This window comes from Mus musculus, chromosome 8 (genome assembly GCF_000001635.26).
Source record: "Mus musculus strain C57BL/6J chromosome 8, GRCm38.p6 C57BL/6J".
NCBI lineage: Eukaryota > Metazoa > Chordata > Mammalia > Rodentia > Muridae > Mus > Mus musculus.
The window spans coordinates 70,336,653-70,354,812 of NC_000074.6; the positions used below are offsets into that span (position 1 = coordinate 70,336,653).

The window sequence follows — 18,160 nt, forward strand, 5'->3', positions numbered from 1 at the left end:
AAGACAAGCTCTCATAATCTACCTGCCTGGTCTCACTTAAACTTGTGATAGGGTGACATCTCAGCCAACCACCATCACAAGGAAAAGGCTGGGAATTCCTGTTGTCGGGGTGGTTGGTTCATTTCTAAGCATGGGGTGCCTAGCCTGGGACTGTTCAGCATAAAGCAACAGCCATGGGAGCAGAGCCAGTGCATGACCTGGCCATGGTGAAAGGTATGACGACCACTGTGGAGCCACCACACACTCCAGCAGCCCTGTGTCTGAGAAGCTGGGGTGAGCAGCACCATGAAGGGCATAGGGTATAACAGTTGGGTTGCGTCCTCATGGCCCTTCCCTATGCCCTTCACAGTGCTGCAACTGTTACCTGCAGTGACGCCATTCTGCAATGAGCCCTCGTAGAAGATGTTGGACGGAAAGGCGCTGAGTGCAGGGTGCATGCGGTATTGCACCTGCAGGCGGATGGGCCGGATGCCCAGCACCACCAAGCGCTCGAAGAGCGATTGTGACAGTCCGGCCTTGGCTGCCTTCTTGCACATCACCACTGGGCCCAGCTGGCAGTGGTCACCGACGAGGATTAGCTGCAGCAAGAAGTCCCTCAAGTTAACCCCTCCATGTTCCTAAGTGCCTACCACAGGGACAGGGGTCACCTCCACCATCTAAAAGCAACAGAACGAGTACCCCAGGGGGGTAGGGGGAGCTGCTCAGTACAGGCTGCCAACACCCCAGGAGGCGCGGGCCTGTGGAACACATGGGACTCAGCCCCCTTCAAAGACCTCTGGCAGGTCTTGTGTCACCCAGCACCACTATCAAGGGCCACATGAGTGACAGGTACCCACCTGCTTGGCCCCAAGGACTACAGGCACCATGCACTCAGGCTCAGTGGCCTGGGTGCTCTCGTCAATGAGGATGGAACGGAACTGCATCTTGGCCAGCCTCGGGTCACCAGCACCCACACATGTGCAGCATATGACATCTGCATTCTGGGGAAGGCACAGACATCAGGGCACATGTGCCTACCTCACCACAGCTAGATGGCTTAGGGTGGGACCTGGGATACCCTGTTCTACACCCACCCAGCACTCTTGAAGTGCGCCCGCACAAGTTGTTCTGACAGGGTCTTACTGTGTTGCCCCAGACTGGCTCTCCACAGACAATTCCCCAACAAGTAAACTAGCCACTTCTCCTGCAGCCCAAGTGTGAACATCCCAGGGACCATGAGCGTCAACTTTCAAATGGTACAGCCTTCTGGAGCACACTCCCCAGCATTGACACAGCTGTGTCTGCCAATAATCTCTGGGACAGTACTGAGCTGGTGGTACTACCCCAAGGCTGAGACTCCAGCTTTGATGGACTGGTTTGTTAGACTGGAGACTGACAGGAGTGGCAGCTATGTTCCTGACTATGGCACAGATCAGGAAGATGAGGTCCCTCCAAGTCTTCAAAAGCAAAGGTACAGACATGCTACCAGGCTTCTGACTCGAACAGACAAGTCTCTCCAGATCCTCTGCCCACAAGGAACAGCCCAAAGGCTCCTGGGCTGGCACTGAGCTCACCATGAGAAGTTCTCTCTCAGCTGTGCGCTTAAGCGCCCGGTACCGCTTCTCATCTGCAGATGACAGCTCGCCTGTCTCATCCTTTAGCTGCTGCAGCTTCTGCAGCTCAGGCATGCTACAGAAAATGTGGTGGGAGTCAGCGCCAGCAGCAGGGCGCAGCCTGTACTGAGCCCGAAGCTGGAGATACTCACCTGTCCATGTTCCTGATCTGGTTGTGCAAAGCCAGGAAGGACACTGGGGAGTCAATGGCCTCACGGCTCTTGGCACAGAGGCGTACGACCTTCAGTCCTGTCTGGTGGATCTTCTCTGTGAGCTGGTCCACAGCGATGTTACTTGGAGCACAAACCAGTACAGGCCTGCAGAGAGTGGAATAGGCTGTCAGCATCGCCCAGAGCAGCTCAGCAAGGCCCAGGGAAAAGCTGCACAGCTGTAATAGGCAGGTACAGCCATGCCAAGGCAGAACAAGCAAAGCCTCCTGTCACCTGCCTAGCCACCATCAGCTCAACGGTGACCTCACCCTGTCATCCACATGAGGCACGCCAGAGGGTTGTAGAACACAAAAGGTGCCTGTATTGTAACGCTGTATATATTTTCTGTGTGGCCCCGGCAAGCTATAACAGACCACAAGGCCACACAAGACATTACTACCTCCCACCCACAAGGCTCTTGCTACTACCTACCCATTGCCCTGCCGAGCAAGGTGGTAGACAATAGTGGCTGATGTCACAGTCTTGCCTGTGCCTGGAGGGCCCTGGATGAGGCTGAGTGGTCTCTGCAGCACGGTCTTCACAGCATACACCTGCAAGGACGGAGCATCAGCAAAGCTGCAAAGGCACAGCCCCTACAGACCCTGGCCCTAGGGGCCTAATGGCACCTGAGAGTGGTTGAGGTCAGGGAGCCCCTGAGCTGTGAAGCGCTTTGGCAGCTGGCACTTGATGACCACATCCTCCACCTCGTGGCCCAGCAGCTTGTGGTAAATATACCCTGACACAGAGGTCTCGTCCACAGCGAAGGTCTTCAGTGCACTCTGCATCCTATAAAAACAGCCAGTGTAAAACCCACACGAGCCACAGGTACCAAAGGTGGAGGTGGCCCCCAAGGGTATGGCCCTCACAAACCTATCAAAAGAGGTTGACTTCCACACAAAATCCACTTGGAAGTTGTGGGTCACTTCCACAGGGGCACCCACGCTGCTGCGGAGCTCAATAGCAATCTCATCACCATAATCTGGCAACTGAGTTAAGTCAGTTTCCTGTTCAAAGTCACCTTCTACAGAGCCCCTGACTTCATCACTAGACCGGCTCTCCTTGCCTATCAGGCAAAGGAACTGCTGCAGACAGACTCCAGGCTGTTTCACTCACACATGTGCATGCTCGCACGCGCACTCACTACCATGTCACGGTGTGTATGTCTCACAAAGTGGAAAGAGAGAAGAAATTGTATATTAAGAGGAAGAAGTTGTACATATTAGAGCCCTGGGGACAGCCAGGGGTCCTGTTACAGAACCCATCCTCCTAGCAGATATGACAAAGGATACTATCAGGAACCTTGATGACGTGGCCAATCCCCTTCCACAGGGGCGCCAGATCCCCTTTGTACCGCAGACAGATCTCATCACCCTGCATGAGCCGCATGTCTTGCAGGAAGGAGTAGCAGAGTTAGCACTTTCAAGAGGGCGTGGCCTCCACCATGCAGAGTTCACATAAGGGACATGATATGGGGGACTAGGAATTTTATTCTACTTATAGTCACAAATATTTTAAAACTTAAAATCACCTCTTAACCAAATTATGACTAAATCCTCATTACCAGAGTCAGTCTTGGGCAAAGTGAAGAAGGCGATTCTCTTCTTGTTAAGGCCCAGGTCCCACCTGACCGTGATGTTATCTTGAGTCTGAACACATGAGAAACATGGGCCGGGTTAGCCCCACACTCATTCACGGGCTGGGCTTCCCAAAGGTCAGAGCCTCTAGGAAGGCCATGTCTGTGCTGTGCTGCCTTTGGGGTGCAGAGCACAGCATCCACGGCCAGGAACTCCAGCATCTGGGAAAGAAGCAACCAGGACCCCCCAACACCCACTGCCTAAGCCAGTCCCAGCAGCAAGCTTTGTAGAGAGCCTCAGGAGACCCCACACGCCAGGCTCTGTAGGGAGGGAAGGCACTTTGGGGAATTGGTGGCATGGGTCCCATATCCCAGAAATGTTCTTGGAGCTGCAGACAAAGCTGTGAACCAGACACAAGGGTTTTCTCATCTGCATGCCTGGTTTCATCCAGGCTCAAGGCCAGGAAGAGTCCCTGACTCGGGAGATGTTTTGCTAGAGGCCCGGTCTGTTGTGCCACATCACCTGTGACTCCTTCAACTTCTTGTCATAGTCAGCCTCCAGCTTGACCAGTGGCCCGAAGATGTTCTGGTACTGGTAAGCATCCTCGTAACGCAGGAGCACGTGCTGTGGCTCCTCGTCTACGCCTGGCTTCTCCAGGTCCTCCAGAGTGGCTGAAGGATTTTCCTATGGCCAAGAATAGTGCTGTGTTCGTCCTGGCAGCCAGTGATCAAGAGCTCAGAAGCAAGCCAAGGCCTCTCAGCACAAACCCTCGTAGGTGGAGAGTGGCCACTGTGCCGGGGCCTGCGCTGAGCCTACTGTTCTGATGGCCCTGGCATACTCAACACCATTCTAACCCCAATAAACCTGGCAACAGCACCCCCACAGCCCAGCACAATACTCAGGCCCATCTGGAGCCCCAGATTCGGCTGTCAGAGTCTCATGATTCTCCCAGTGAGCCAAGTCCCTCTCTCATATCCTGTAGCAACATACCTCCTCTGGGACCAACTGCCCTCTGTGAGCCTCACTGAGACAGAGAGCAGAGAACCTGGGCATACTGAGGTAACTGGAACTTGACCACCCAAGTGCAAAGAGACTAAGCTGGACAAGCTTAGAAGGTTTCTATCCAATACTACTTGGGATTCCTGGTTAGAGGGTGCTCAACTGACACCCCTAGTCACATTTGGAAAACAAGGTCAGAGTCTAAAGCTAGCCAGAACAGAACTCCAACCTAATCTGGAACCCTGACTTGTCATTAGGGATAAGGACAGGTGCTCCTTGGAGTAGGAATCTCATAACAGCCTAACCCAATTACTCAGACCATCCACTATGTCCCCTGCAGAGCCCTAGGTCATGTCCCCACCCCCACCCCCAATATCTCCTGCCCAGTGTGAGGCTTGCCACGTTACTTTTCTTTTGTCTATGAGTGGCTCACCTTCCAGAGCTCTTCCAGCTTGTTGATCTGCTGTGCCGTGATCTGCCGTGCTCGCAGCTGCTCCTGCTCAGAGGGAATCTTGACCAGCCATGACAGAAAGCACCGGTCCTGGATTAGGGGCTGCCACTGTGAGCTGTCCCAGTTGATGTCCTTCAGGCTGCTCTGGCTGGCACAGGGCTGCCTGTGCAGGTGTGGGGCAGGAGAGAGGGTTGGGACCTGGCCCAGGAGGCCTCAAACTAGCCAGAAGGCAGCAGCAGCATCTGCACGCCCAGCTCTGGCCTCAGTTCACAGCAGACCTGTCACTTTCCTTCTTTCAGTTTTTCAGACAGGTTCTAACTGGGTAGCCCTGGCTGGCCTTGGCCTCTCTTTGTAGACCAGGCTGGCCTTGAACTCAGAGAAACTTCTGCCTTTGCCTCCCCAGGGCTGAAGTTAAAAGTGTACACTACCACATCAGGCCAGACTTCATTTTCTAATTTGACCAGAATACACACAGAACTTGGTCCCAGCAGACACTGTCCTCTCCAGCCCAGCCCTGCTGCAGGCAGCTCACCTGCACAACAGCACCACCACAGAGTCGGCCTTCGCAGGGATGAAGCCCAGCAGGAAGACGTTGCGGCAGCCACAGTTGTAGCACTCCAGCACGGTCTCGCCCAGAGGCCCGTCCTTGTGCAGCGTCACTTCCTTGCATTTTGCCCTCACGAGGTGATTCACAATGTGGCTGAGACCAGGAAACCATCGCAGTTAACACCCCAAGCTTGGCTTCTCGGCACCTCCAGGTCGGCTACCCCATGCAAAATGTCCAGTACTGCTCATGGTCTGTCAGCACAGGCCAGATGGTCACACCTCAGGGGCACAGGTGCCCAGGGAGCCTCAGCCCCGCTCGCTTGTTCACTGACTCACACAACCCCTCCATTTCCTCTTTCTCTAGCCCCAGCACATGGTGCTAACTTAACCTCTGGCAGCCATGCTCAGCAAAAATGGCTCCTTCCAGGTCCTCTTTTTCCATGCCTATTTAAACAAACAGGTCACCTCCTGGTCTCTATAGCAAGGAGCTGCCCTAAGGACCATAGCTCCCATCCCTTCCCCGTCACATATGAGGACATGGCCTACCCCAATAGTGGCCCACATTGGCTGGCCACCTCAGGGCCCACAGGCTCTGCCAGTTCTTCCTGACTGTCTTAGTTGTCTTTCTGTATGATCCCATGAAACCCCCACTGTAGTGACCATCCAGCCATTCTTAGCTTTGTAGGTCTTACTCCTCCTTCTGAGAATGGGATGTCTTGGTCCCTGAAAGTGACTTTAAGATCTTTTAAAGATGATAATCCCTGCCTCACTGTAGACCTGGTACCTACAACCTTCTGTGGCATTCTTTTTACAGAATGTCCTCAGAAACAAGCCACACCCCTGGTGGCAGTGGGAAACAGGCACACCTGGCTCAGTTGTTTCTCTCCAACAGTGTTTACTGACACTTGCATGGAGAGCCAGCATGATATAGGGATGAGTCTAGTTGTTCCTAATGACTTAGGATCTTGAACCATTGGTTCCAGAGACAATCAAGTCAACTGGCTCAGCTGGATGCCCTCAACCTCCCAGGAACAAGGACAGGCAGGCCATGCCAGCCTCATTTCATGAGAGGCAGGCACAGCCTGAGAACAGAATTAAGCCAAACTCCTCACATAATGAGCGAGGCAGAGAATCAATCAAGGATAAACATGTCGAAGCGTTCACACGCCACCATCTGTTTCAAGTTACACCAGTCAAAGGGGGAGCCCAGGTTCACCAGCACCATCTCATTCCAGCTTTGCTCCAACAACACCGTAACTCACAGCAGCCCTAGTGTTGCTGATTAAACACACATGCATGGCTGTCAGCTACCTGCCAGAAGTATTTCCTCGGCCATTGCAGAACCACTTCTTGCTGGTATTACAGTAAACCACGCAGGCAGGATCATGGATTCCACAGTAACTGGAAAAGCCCAAACATCAACAGTCAGTACTGGCCTGCAGCTTTCAGGTTTGGTTAGTGTGAGGGCAACACAGATGCCTGAGTGGCACAGGCCCAAGGCAATCCTGGCCCCTTCCCTTCAGCCTGCAAGTTTCTAACAAGGTTGTGGGAGCACCTGACTCCAGAAGGCAGGTACTGTGCAACCAGAGAATGCTCAGGCCCAACCCAGGCTAAGGGAGGCCCCTGAATCACTGGGTCTCCATAGCTCTGTTGTGCACCGGCAGGCTGGGGCCATGAGGTGTCAAACCAGAAAACGCTCTCACTGGGCTCTCTCGTCTATTCCTGGTGGAAAGGACGACTAGGGCTCCCAGATCAGCCTGCCTGTAGCTCTGGTTTTATCCTCGAAAACACTTGTCAACCAGGAGAGAGCCATTATAACGGAAAGCAATAGGTGTGGAGAGGAGAGGCCAAAACAGCCCTGTAGAGGGCGGCAGATGGCTACAAAACCCTAGTAAAGACAAGCTCTGGCCTTGCTGGGTGTGTGTGTGGGTGGGTGGGTGTGAAGTTAGCTGAGCTGGGTATTCCACAACAAGGACATTCCAACTCTTTAAGCCTCCAATGCCCTCATGTGGCCCTGATGGAGCTGATTTAGTCAGGATCCATGCCCTGCCTTGGCTCTTCAGGGTCCTTGCTGAGTGGCTATGGCAGGGGACCCACAGAACCCTATGAATCTGGGGTGTTAGGTACTGTGCTCTGGGTTCTGAACAAGGAACCGGTACTCTGAAGCAGGCCACCTCTTGGTCCTGGAGCCCTGCAGCATACCTGCAGGCGTGGACTGGGAGGTCCTTAGTGTAGTATGTGTCCTCTTCATCTTCCTCGAAGTTCAGCTCAGCTAGCAGCTGGCTGGTCTTGGCCACACTGTCATCCACAGCCCCATTTTGCAAGATGCCCTCTGGTCCAACCTAGAGAGAACACAGTATCACCAGTGCAGGCCACCAAGGGCACCCAGAGGCCCCACTCCTGAGGTCTATGCTACTGAATCCCGTGCTCCTCTACTGAGCAAAAGGATTAAAGAGTCAATGCTGGCTGGCAACAAGGGGCCACTCAGTATGGCCATGGGGCTCTCAGCCAAGCCACAACTGTCCCCACAGCCTAAGTGCACAGAACAAGATGATTGCTTGAAACCTGTCATACCACTGTAGGGATCACTATGTAACACAATGACATATGCCTGTGTCCTACTATCATGGAGGCTGTGCAGGCTGAGGTAGAAACCAGGCAGCTATTGCCTTCCATGCCCAGGTTGTGCCTTATGGTGAGGAACATATAGCCACGAAGTTCCTCAAAGTCACAGCATAGGATGTCTGCACTGAAGTCCCACCACAGAGACCTGACTAGCCTGAGGGGGCACAGCTCCACCATCACCCCAGGAACTTCAGCTCCAGAGCACTAAGTCAGCATCCCCCCAACACTTAGCCACCGGGTTCTTCAGGAGCCTAGAAGTAGCAAGTACCAGGACTCAAGATAAGAGATAGGAGCAGACACCTCCTGATCAACCATGGTGAGCTCTCACTATGGTTATCAGTCATGCTGTTCAGCCCCCAGCCTCAACCTTCAGCCACTTCCCAGTATAGATATGAGCCTTCCAAGCTGCATGCAGACAATCACCAGTCATTTCTCATACCCTAAACATGGTGCCCAAGAAAGGCTAGGATCCCTGGGTCAATTCCCAACACTACCAAAATACACCCTATGACTGGGACACATGGGGACTCAGCCTGGCTGCAATCATCCGGGGTCTGTACTGATTTTAGAGACAGGCAAAGGGGAGTGTGCTCTGCGATCTAAAAGCTTTTAGACAAGGAAGATGCAACATAACTTCTGCATTCATCTTCCTCAGCACTAGAGACAAAGCCTGGGCCTCATATGTACCAGGCAGGAGTTTTACCAGTGCTCTCTCTAGCCCTGGCCTCAATTTCTGGACCACACCATTTAATCATTGCAAAGGATCTCTTTTTTTGTTTGTTTGTTTTCCGAGACAGGGTTTCTCTGTATAGCCCTGGCTGTCCTGGAACTCACTTTGTAGACCAGGCTGGCCTCGAACTCAGAAATCCGCCTGCCTCTGCCTCGCAAGTGCTGGGATTAAAGGCGTGCGCCACCACCACCCGACGCAAAGGATCTCTTTAAAACTTTGACGAAAGATACAGAGCAAGGCAGGTATTGGAGGCAGAGGATTATGAAGAGTTCCACGCTGGGCTGGATGCCTCTAAGTGAGCATGTAGGCGACATTATTTCTCACTGAGAAATGCCTGTCCCACATGGCCACTAAAGAAACCTTTCTCAGCAGGGCAGTGGTGGCACATGCCTTTAATCCCAGCACTTGGGAGGCAGAGGCAGGTGGATTTCTGAGTTCTAGGCCAGCCTGGTCTACAGAGTAAGTTCCAGGACAGCCAGGGCTACAAAGAGAAACCCTGTCTCAAAAAACCAAAAACCAAACCCCCACCCTCCCAAAAAAGGAAAAGAAGAAGCCCTTTTTCAGAGCCACACACAACTTTGTCTGTGTGTGATGATACTAGGGAGTGTCTATAAGTAGGATTATTACAGACCTTGACTGGCTCACCTCCCTGAGCCAAGTCCTATGGGTCAGTAGCTTTGGACTCTCATCTTACTCAAAACCCCAGCCTTGCTAGATGGACCCTTCCTAAGGTTCACCACCATCTATCTGCCTCTGAGCTCCAGGCACTAGCAAAGTTGGGAAAGTGCAGAGCGTCCCAGTGCCATATCAGCCTCCAGGAGGCCAGCCGCACATGCAGAAGCACAGGCAGATGTCAGGTTTGCTAGCACTCTATGGCAGGAGCTCCCACCTCAGCACTCTGTGGGGTGCATGGGATGACACATGGAAGATGCCAGCAAGAGCTCAGAGCCTGCCTGGGACCTGAGCGCTAATGGGGCAGGTCTTCCTTGATGGCTCTGTTGGTCTCACAGGCCTGAAAAGAAGTAGGGCCAAGAGACTGGCAGCCTCTTAATCCTCCTGCCCACACAGCACACCTGCCGCTCTTAGGAGAGCCATCACTTCTCCTCAGGCCACACCATTTTCCACTCTCCACAGGGGCACAAGAGCTCCAGTTTCTGCCTGTTTCTGCCATGAACATGTGGGGCTGAGGTGGAATCCCACGATTGTCCTGAGCCACCATCCTAGTGACTGGTGAAGCTGATACCTGCTCAGGTGCTGTTGGCTACTCTGGCCCCGTTCCTACATGTCTGGGAGCCCACTCCCCACCCTATGTGGTGCCTGGTCTGTGAACAGAGCAGGACAAGGAAGGAGGGAAGCACCTCAGTGGTGTCAGCTTCTTATCCCACAAAGCCTTGAGTGTCCCTACCAAGTCCTTTAGGAAAGCCGTCTCCTGACTGCTGGAGAAAGTCACCAGGTGTAGGAGGCAGTTCTTATTTGTTCCAGTGGAGCTGGGATGGAGCCCTGAGAATTCTGGGAGGGCACATCCTGCTGAGCTGTAAACCAGCCACCAAGCCAGGTCAAGAAACAGCCTTTCAAGCCGGGCGTAGTGGCACACGCCTTTAATCCCAGCACTTGCGAGGCAGAGGCAGGCGGATTTCTGAGTTCGAGGCCAGCCTGGTCTACAAAGTGAGCTCCAGGACAGCCAGGGCTACACAGAGAAACCCTGTCTCAAAAACAAAAAGAAAAAGAATAAACAACAACAACAAAAAAGAAACAGCCTTTCTGGACCAACTATAGTGGTGTAGGAGTCAGAGAGAAGCAGATCTCTGAGAGTCCAAGCCCAGCCTGACTACACAGAGTTTCAGGTTAGCCAGGAGATCCTGTCTCAAAAATAAAATTAAAAATGAAGAGAGGAAGCTTTCTGCATGTGCAACCAGTCAGGTGTGGGGCTGGTACCACCAGAACACTGAGATCCACTGGGCTCACATCCACCATGCAAGCTAAGGGACAGGATACCCTCGTCACCCTGAGAGACAAATACAGGATTCTCCAGCACCCCACAAAGGCCAAGCTGAACTGGCTATGTCACCAATCACAGCTGGGCCTCCTCTACTACATTTTGTGACTGTTAAAGAGCAAGCACCTTAAGGTTCTCAGAGACACATCTGGTTCTAGACGGCAACAAGATGAACTAAGACGAAGGGACAGCACCTTACACACAACAGGGCCAGAGCCCACAGCAGGTAACACAGTAAGACACTATTGCCTTAGTCAGCACAGGGCTGCAAATTCTTGTCCCTTGGGGAAGTCCAGTTTCCATCTCACCAGACTGAAAGGCAGGCTGTCAGGTCACTGTCCCAATTCAAGGGCCAAGGCTGGGTCTCTCAGGCCCCACTCAGGAGAAAGTCTGCTCTAACACAGTAACATTTAGGCACACCCTAAAGTTCTCGAGTGAATCACGGCTAAAATGGTTGCCTGCCTGAAGACTAATTCTAATTCCTACAAGAGACACAGAATTCAGACCCTGTGACAGAGCTTCCAGAAGAAACTTATAAAAACTAAGTCCCCATTGTGAGCTGCTATGACCTCAGACCAGAGGCATACTCCAAGGTTCACAGGCACCACACCTCTTTAGTCTGCCAGCTGGCCCTCTAGGACCTTGCTTGGCACATGCTGCCCTCACCCTCAGCTAGGTTGGCTAAATGATTCTCCAGGTGTACAGCACCTGCCAGGGCAGCATTGGATTGGTATCTGGCCCCAAGGGCCGATTTTTGGCTTGCTCCTTGTAAGGAGCCCCACCCCTGAAGAGAGCCTGCTCTCCAGGAGGCCCCAAGAGTCTTAGCCAAATCCATGTCTGCCCTCCAAAACACAAATGCTGAGATGCAAAGTGAGTCATCTTTTGTCCTTCTAGGCCCTAAGCAAGAGATGAGTGGGAACTGTGTAGCCTAGGGTAACTGGCTACAAAGAAATGGGGTATCCCCTACCCCCAACCAATGAACTTCCACATACCTTAAGCTGGCCTTTCCAGCCTCAGGAGAACAGACCTTAGTAAGTGCTGGGTCTGCTCCTGACCAGTGTGGTTCGGAACTTCCTTAACCTTTATTAGGACTCAAGCTGAGTTGTAGCCATTTTGACTTACAAAGAGATGACAGTTCAGCAAGAAGCCCTCCTTTCTCCATCCTGTGGCCTTTGACCTTTGCTCTGTGTGGTATGAGCTCACCCCTTGTCCGACAGGCACACAGGATGGGACCACACAGGTAGCAGAGAGTGGCAAGTACAGATGACCTGAGTGCACAGCTAACTCCATGGGCAGGGACACACAGACTGGGGAACCACACCCTCACAGGGTGGCACCCTTGCATCCTGAGGTAGCAGCAGTGCTGCAGGCTTGCTTCCCACCAGGACAAGGCTGTGCAGAGATGGAACAGACCGACTGTCCCAAACCATGAGAACATCCCACCTCGGTGACCACCAAACTGTTGAAGCTGTGGGCCACCAATCTGGCACCTGTGGCTCTAGGGGCCTCTTCTCTCACTAGCCCAGAAGGGCAGGTGGGGCTCAGCAGCCACTAAAGAGAGGGCTCCTTTCACAGGCAGCTTACACATGGCCAGAGGTCTTCTCACATCACTGCTTCACCCTAGTCACACAGTGCCACCCTCTGTCAGTTCTCCTCTCAGCCTTGCCTAAGGCCCTTCTGTCCAGGGCAGATCACAGTGCCCGCAGCCCCAGGCACATCCAAGCCATGCTCTCACCCAACTCAGAGGCTAGTGCCCCCAAAGGCTTCCAGGATGACCTGAGTGCCACCTTCCTCAGCTTCTCAGAGTGGGCACCATGAGCACTGGTCAGGTCTTCCTCCACCAGTCCACCATACAAGAGGGAAAAGAAGGTGCTGTGGGGCTGAGAATAGAAGCCAGGCCATAGGCTGCCAAGAGGTCATGTGGGGCAGAGAAACACCTGAGGGTGCAGAGGTGGAGCCAGTCCCAGCCATGAGCAAAGTGAGGGCCTCAGGGCTGCCACTGGTCTCACCTGTGACCACTGGAGCAGGTGCTGCCCAGGAACTGCACCAAAGGAGAGCCACAGTGGCTGCTGGACTCTGTAAAAGTTCGTAACTATTATCTCACTTTACAACAGCTGTTCCCAGGAGTGAGGAGGGCTCACAGAGGCAAGGAGAGTCTCTTTTGGTTTGCTCACTTTTTCCCACAGTACTGCTCTCAGAGCCTTAGCATTTTGATCGAGGGCAGGTCTCCACACACCCACAGTGGGACCATGCAGGAAGCTGAACCGTAGCAGGTATGGTGTGGCCCACCAGGCTAAGGAGCCACGTGTGGAGAGTGAAGCTGGAGAGGATGATAGGTCGCTGTGAAGAAAGACCAGGAGGTGATAGGTACTGGAGCACAGTAGCATATCAGAGTCCTAGTTGGTACCCAAAGCCATTACAATCTTTAGTCTCCAGTAAGGGCACACAGTGGCATCTGTTTTCTAGCATTCGGATTTTTACTATTTCACTGATGGCAGAAGTCCTATGTGCTAAGCATGTGACAGTGGAGACTGCCACGGGTCTCCATCACATCACAAGGGCAACCCAGTCCCATAGCCCCACCACCACCACTACAGTTCCCTCTTCGCTAGTCCTTGTCCTGACAGCACCTACAGTAAAGCCCTACTGTTTCATCTCCAGTAGTGGGTCCTGTCCCCGTTGATTTCACTGTCAAAAAGAAAGGTGAGAGCAGTGCTCAGGAGAGAAGAACAGGGGGGGTTTCTCCCACAAGCCTGTATGCAAATGACAACTAAAGTCACCTTTCAGTACTCCAAGGAAATAGGAATCTGAGAGTCAAAAACTGGGAAAAAAACAGCCTGTCATATCTCAGGGACACTCTACCTGGACCTTCAGGGTTCTAATGAATAGTGGGGCCTTTCGCACAGAAAATGGGGGTTCTCTGATATTGAGATAACATCTAGACTTCAGGGTCAAATCTCTACCCAGTCAGCATCCAGAGCCACACAAGACTCCAGAACAAGCTTCCCCTACAAACTTCTCCCACAAGCACCTTCCGGGTCTGTGCTGTGCAGTCACTCCGTCGCAAAAAGAAAACACCAACACATGCCAGCAAGGGGCACTCAGGTCATGACAGCAAGTGAGGAGGTAGGCAGAGCCTACAGAGTGTCTGCCCAACAATAACAGGGCCCCGAGTTTGGTCTGCACTTCAAAGTAGTGAGCCACAAACACAACAGACACAGGACAAGTATACTATGCTATCTATCCAGCACAGGAAGGGCCTGGGACATTTATATCCACAGAGGCCACAGGACTATTGGTGGCTGAAGAGAAGCTGAGGGTGCAGGGACTCGGGATGCTAGGATATTACTTGGTATTAATGATGTTGGCCCAAAAGGCCACTGTGCTGCCAGCTTTCCAGGGATAAATGCAAGCTCCATGACCCTGCTTCAATAAAGCTGGGAGAGGACCTCCATTGGCCAACAGGAGGAGCTCAACCTACTGGGTGGGGGGTCCAGCCTCCTTGGACCCCCTGAACAAAGGCTGTGTGACCCATTTACCTCAAAGGACAAATAAGGAAAATCAATGTTTCTTGGTGGCAGAGGGCCCTGGGTATGCAAGGAAGGAGTTTCTCTCCACTTTCCAATTCTGTTCACTTTCTCCCCACAGATGCAGGTCCTCCGAATACAGGATTGAAGGCGCTCCCTCCCTTCCTTGTGATGAGAGGCCACAGGTGGGTGGCAGCTCATGGCTCAATCTATGATTTCAACTGGCGGAGCAGGGCACACCCATGTGAGCACACGCACAGCCTGAGTCTGCTCTGCACATTAGCTAGAGCTAAAAGACCTTGAGATGAAGCAGGCCACTTCCACTCGTCTCCCCAACTGCGCCATCACAGCCCTTCTCCAGGTCCATGAGGCCCAAAGGAAACAAGGAAGGTCTACCCAGTGGGGAGACTAACAGGAGGACTAGCTTGCAGGGCCACCTCACTCCTCCAGGCAATCTGCCCTCTCCCCACCTCCTTACACTAAAGGTAAACAGCTAGAAACAACAAGCTGGCACACCTGATCCGCATCGCAACAGGAGCTGAGTCAGCCCTCTCCTTCTATTCGGGCTGAAAATGAGCCCAAGTGGGTGGTCTACCCACAGGCATGACTCAACCAGCCAGCTTGAAGGCCCTCCCAGAATGCGGTCTGAGATCACTGCTGAAGACTGGTGGTGGCTCCCTAGCCCTAAGTACAGATGGACTACAAGAACACCTGTGGCTCTAGCCTGCAGCTCCCCCCCCTCCCCGAGAGAATACAGGAAAACAAAGCCAAGAGGTGCCTGACACCAAGCCAGCCATAGAGAGGGAGAGCATTTGATGGGGAGGCAGAGGGGGCCTGGCCCTGGCCCAACCTGAAATGCCTACATCGGCAGCCTATCATTCAAAACAAAAGCCCCTCCCCAAGGCACAGTCACCCATGTGGTACCCATTGTGGGTAAGGAACAAAATTCAAACCCAACTTTTCCAAGCAGAGCCTAGGAGTTACATAACACCGGTTTCAGCAACAGGCAACCCAGAAGGAAAAACAAACCGGCAGTCACCTCTCCATCCACAAAGTGGGCTATTTCCACTTGAGGCGACAAAACCCTGGCTCTGCTCCAGGGAACCCCTAACCCAAACTTGAACTTGAACCCTGGCTGGAGGGGGTGGTGGATGAAGTGGCAAAAGGGTGAGATGGGGTGGTTGGACTAGCCAAACAGGTGACCCTGGAGGGCAATGTGGGTCCGTCCAGAGGATAGCAACTGTGGACAGGTCACCTTAGACATACCTAGGAGGGGAGTGAGGGAAGCTCTGGCTTAAGCCTTGAGCCGAGCAGATCCTGCGCTACAGGAGGGACACTAATGCAGGTCACTGCCCAGCCTAGCAGGGTGGAGGAAAAAAGGACAGGTGGCAAGTAGCTGGGACAAGAGGCTGGGAATCAGAGAAGATGGTAGGTAGCTGGGTGGGCCAGAGCAGCAAGGACTAGGGCAGGTAGCAGGAACCTGAGTCAGGTGGCAATGACTGTGGCAGGTAGACCTGGAAGAGGTAGTTGGAATAGGGTGGAAGCAGAGATCTGGGAAAAGGGCAAGTAACGGGAACCAGATCTGGTAATAAGGTACCAGAGACCTAGGGCAGGTGGCGGGTACCTGGGCAGTTTAAACAAGAATCCAGGGTGGGTAACTGGAGCTGGCCAATAGGGACTTAATGTTTAAGGAGCCAGAGCAGGAAGCAGTTACCCAGGCTTGTTAACTGGACCTGAAGCCGGTAGCTCGGACCAGCGCCGTCTAACTGGGACCTGGCTCAGGTTCACAGGGGCCCAAGGCTGGTTAACTGGGATCTAGCGCCGCAGCTCCCGCGCCCGCCCGGCTTCCGGCGCCGCCATGCGCCGCTCAACTCACTTGTGCGTCGAGCTGGCCGGCCGCGCCGCCTGCGCCCGCTCCGCCCGGGCCTCCCGCGCCGCCGGGGCCGCCGGGGGGCGTCTGCGTCTGGCTGGGAAGGGTGAAGTCGGTGAATTCGAACTCGGAGCCCTGGGTGTCGGCGCCGAGCAGCTCGGCCTCCTCAGTGTCCAAGAAGGTGAGTGTTTGCGAGCTGGGGCCGTACGCCTCCACACTCATCCTGCCGCCCGGGCCGCGCCTTCAGCGGGCGCCTCACCGCACTCGAGCCCGAGGCTTCGGCTAGGCCTAGGCCGTAATCCGGAGTAGCCGCTGCCGCCGCCCTGAGAGCCGGGCGGGCTCCGAGTCGGCCTCCGAAAGCAGAGCCGGGCCGCCGGTTCTGAGCTCTGAGTTGCCGCCGCCGCCGCCGCCGCCGCCGCCGCCGCCGCCGCCGCCGCGCCCCTCCGTAACGCTGCTCGCCTCAAAGCCGACCGCCGCTCTCAGACCCCTGGACAGGAACCGCCGTCGCCGCCACCGCTGCGGTGCGCGTGCGCGAGCCGGACGCCGGCACAGATGCGCGTGCGCGAGTCCGACGCCGGCGCAGGCGCGCGCGTTCCTCCCGGAAAGTAGCCAACCGCACCGGAGCACTGGGAGCTAAGCGGGAGGGCGGAACTCGCCGTGCGCCTGCGCGAAGAGGCGGGCCTTCAACCGCCTAAAGGACCTGGGCTCGCGAACTTGGCCCCGCCCCAACTGCTGCCTAGCGGTGCGCATGCGCGCATGCGACGTCCTCACCTCCGGGCTTCAGGGCTGGATGTTCGTTAGGTGCTGATTGAGGCTCTCTCCAGAAGGTTTTGGGTGTGGAGCCTGTGGCACGGGGACCACGCACCTGCACTCCTTGAACCTTAGTTACCCCGTCTGTCACTTGGCTCGTGGCCATTCTCAGTATTCATCGATTGAATAAATGAGTAGGGAGCGGGGACTCTGCCAAATGGTAGTCACTGCTACCCCGAGCACTCCTGAAGCCTGTGAAGATAAATGCTTCTTTTGTCTTGCGATCAAGTCGCACTGGTCCGAGCTAGCCTGGGAATCGCTGAGAAGGGGTCAGGTCCCCTAGAACTAGTTATGAATGGATGTGAGCTCCTCTTGTAAGCGCTGGGTGCACAACTCTGAGCCATTTCTCCGGCCTGTTTTGGTTTTGATTGAGGGTCTCACACTGTAACCATGGTTGGTTTGGAATTCGGGGGAATCCTCCTGCCTCAAAGTGCCTGGTGGTGGGGTGACAGGTGTACATGCAATGTTGACCACGGAACTAAGGGCTCTTGTGTGCTAGGCAGAAGCTACCAACTGATGAGCATCCACAGCCAGCTGCGAGACTTAGAGAAACACTCCTCCCTGGGTTTCCTTCCCACTCTTCAGTGGAGGAAGTGTAAGTGTTGCAGCTCTGAAGGGAAAGGCATTCCCCCCACAGAAGTGTATCTGCTCTGCTTGGGCAGGGGGAGGGGTGGAGGTGGTTCCCCAAAGTGTTTCAGCTGTGCTCCAAAAGATCCTGGCAATTGGGAGCCAAGAAATAGAACAAAGTCACAGCACACAACAAACCTAACACGAGATTTATTGCGAGGGAAAAACCCAGGAGGGTGGCTGCCTCTGCTTGGGTGGATCTCCCAGTAAGGACACTCCTTAAAATCCAAGCACTCAGGAGTCGAAGGCAGGGAGATCTCTGTAACTCTGAGGCCAGCCTTGTCTACAGAGCGAAGTTCAGGACACCCAACATTACATCATCTCAAAACACACAAAAACAGATGCTGAGTGTAGAGGCGCAGTCTCCCAGGACTCTGGAGATGGAGACAGAGCAAGGATTCAAGGTCATCCTAAGTTGTATAGCAAGTTTGAGGCCAGCCTGAGGTATATTAGAACTTGGCTAAAAAACACAATGAAACAAACAAAAACAGATAAGTAAATGTTCCATCAGGCCAAGGATTAGTTAGCCCAGTTCGCTGCAACCTTCCATAGAGGGACAGTAGTGCCTGTAGCCACTGCTCAATAAAAGGTTCTCTGTTGCTTT

At 53.9% G+C, this 18,160-nt stretch overlaps 1 protein-coding gene across 4 annotated transcripts in view; it reads right to left on the reverse strand.

Annotated features, from left to right (window-relative positions):
- Positions 1-16,771, reverse strand: part of Upf1 (UPF1 regulator of nonsense transcripts homolog (yeast)) — a 21,931-nt gene extending 5,160 nt beyond the window's left edge. For 2 of the 4 annotated variants that reach the window (XM_006509605.4, XM_006509604.4), the window contains exons 1-15: positions 16,126-16,771; positions 7,574-7,713; positions 6,683-6,772; positions 5,358-5,525; positions 4,808-4,988; positions 3,898-4,059; positions 3,330-3,447; positions 3,091-3,189; positions 2,672-2,780; positions 2,428-2,587; positions 2,234-2,352; positions 1,745-1,909; positions 1,554-1,668; positions 837-980; positions 365-578 (exon numbers count right to left, since the gene is read on the reverse strand). In XM_006509605.4, the coding sequence (XP_006509668.1) occupies positions 365-578; positions 837-980; positions 1,554-1,668; positions 1,745-1,909; positions 2,234-2,352; positions 2,428-2,587; positions 2,672-2,780; positions 3,091-3,189; positions 3,330-3,447; positions 3,898-4,059; positions 4,808-4,988; positions 5,358-5,525; positions 6,683-6,772; positions 7,574-7,713; positions 16,126-16,341 (2,200 nt within the window). In that variant the 5' untranslated portion in view covers positions 16,342-16,771. The remainder of the gene's footprint in view (positions 1-364; positions 579-836; positions 981-1,553; positions 1,669-1,744; positions 1,910-2,233; positions 2,353-2,427; positions 2,588-2,671; positions 2,781-3,090; positions 3,190-3,329; positions 3,448-3,897; positions 4,060-4,807; positions 4,989-5,357; positions 5,526-6,682; positions 6,773-7,573; positions 7,714-16,125) is intronic. The other 2 variants (NM_030680.3, NM_001122829.2) reach the window with 2 other exon arrangements.
- Between the last annotated feature and the right edge of the window lie 1,389 nt (positions 16,772-18,160).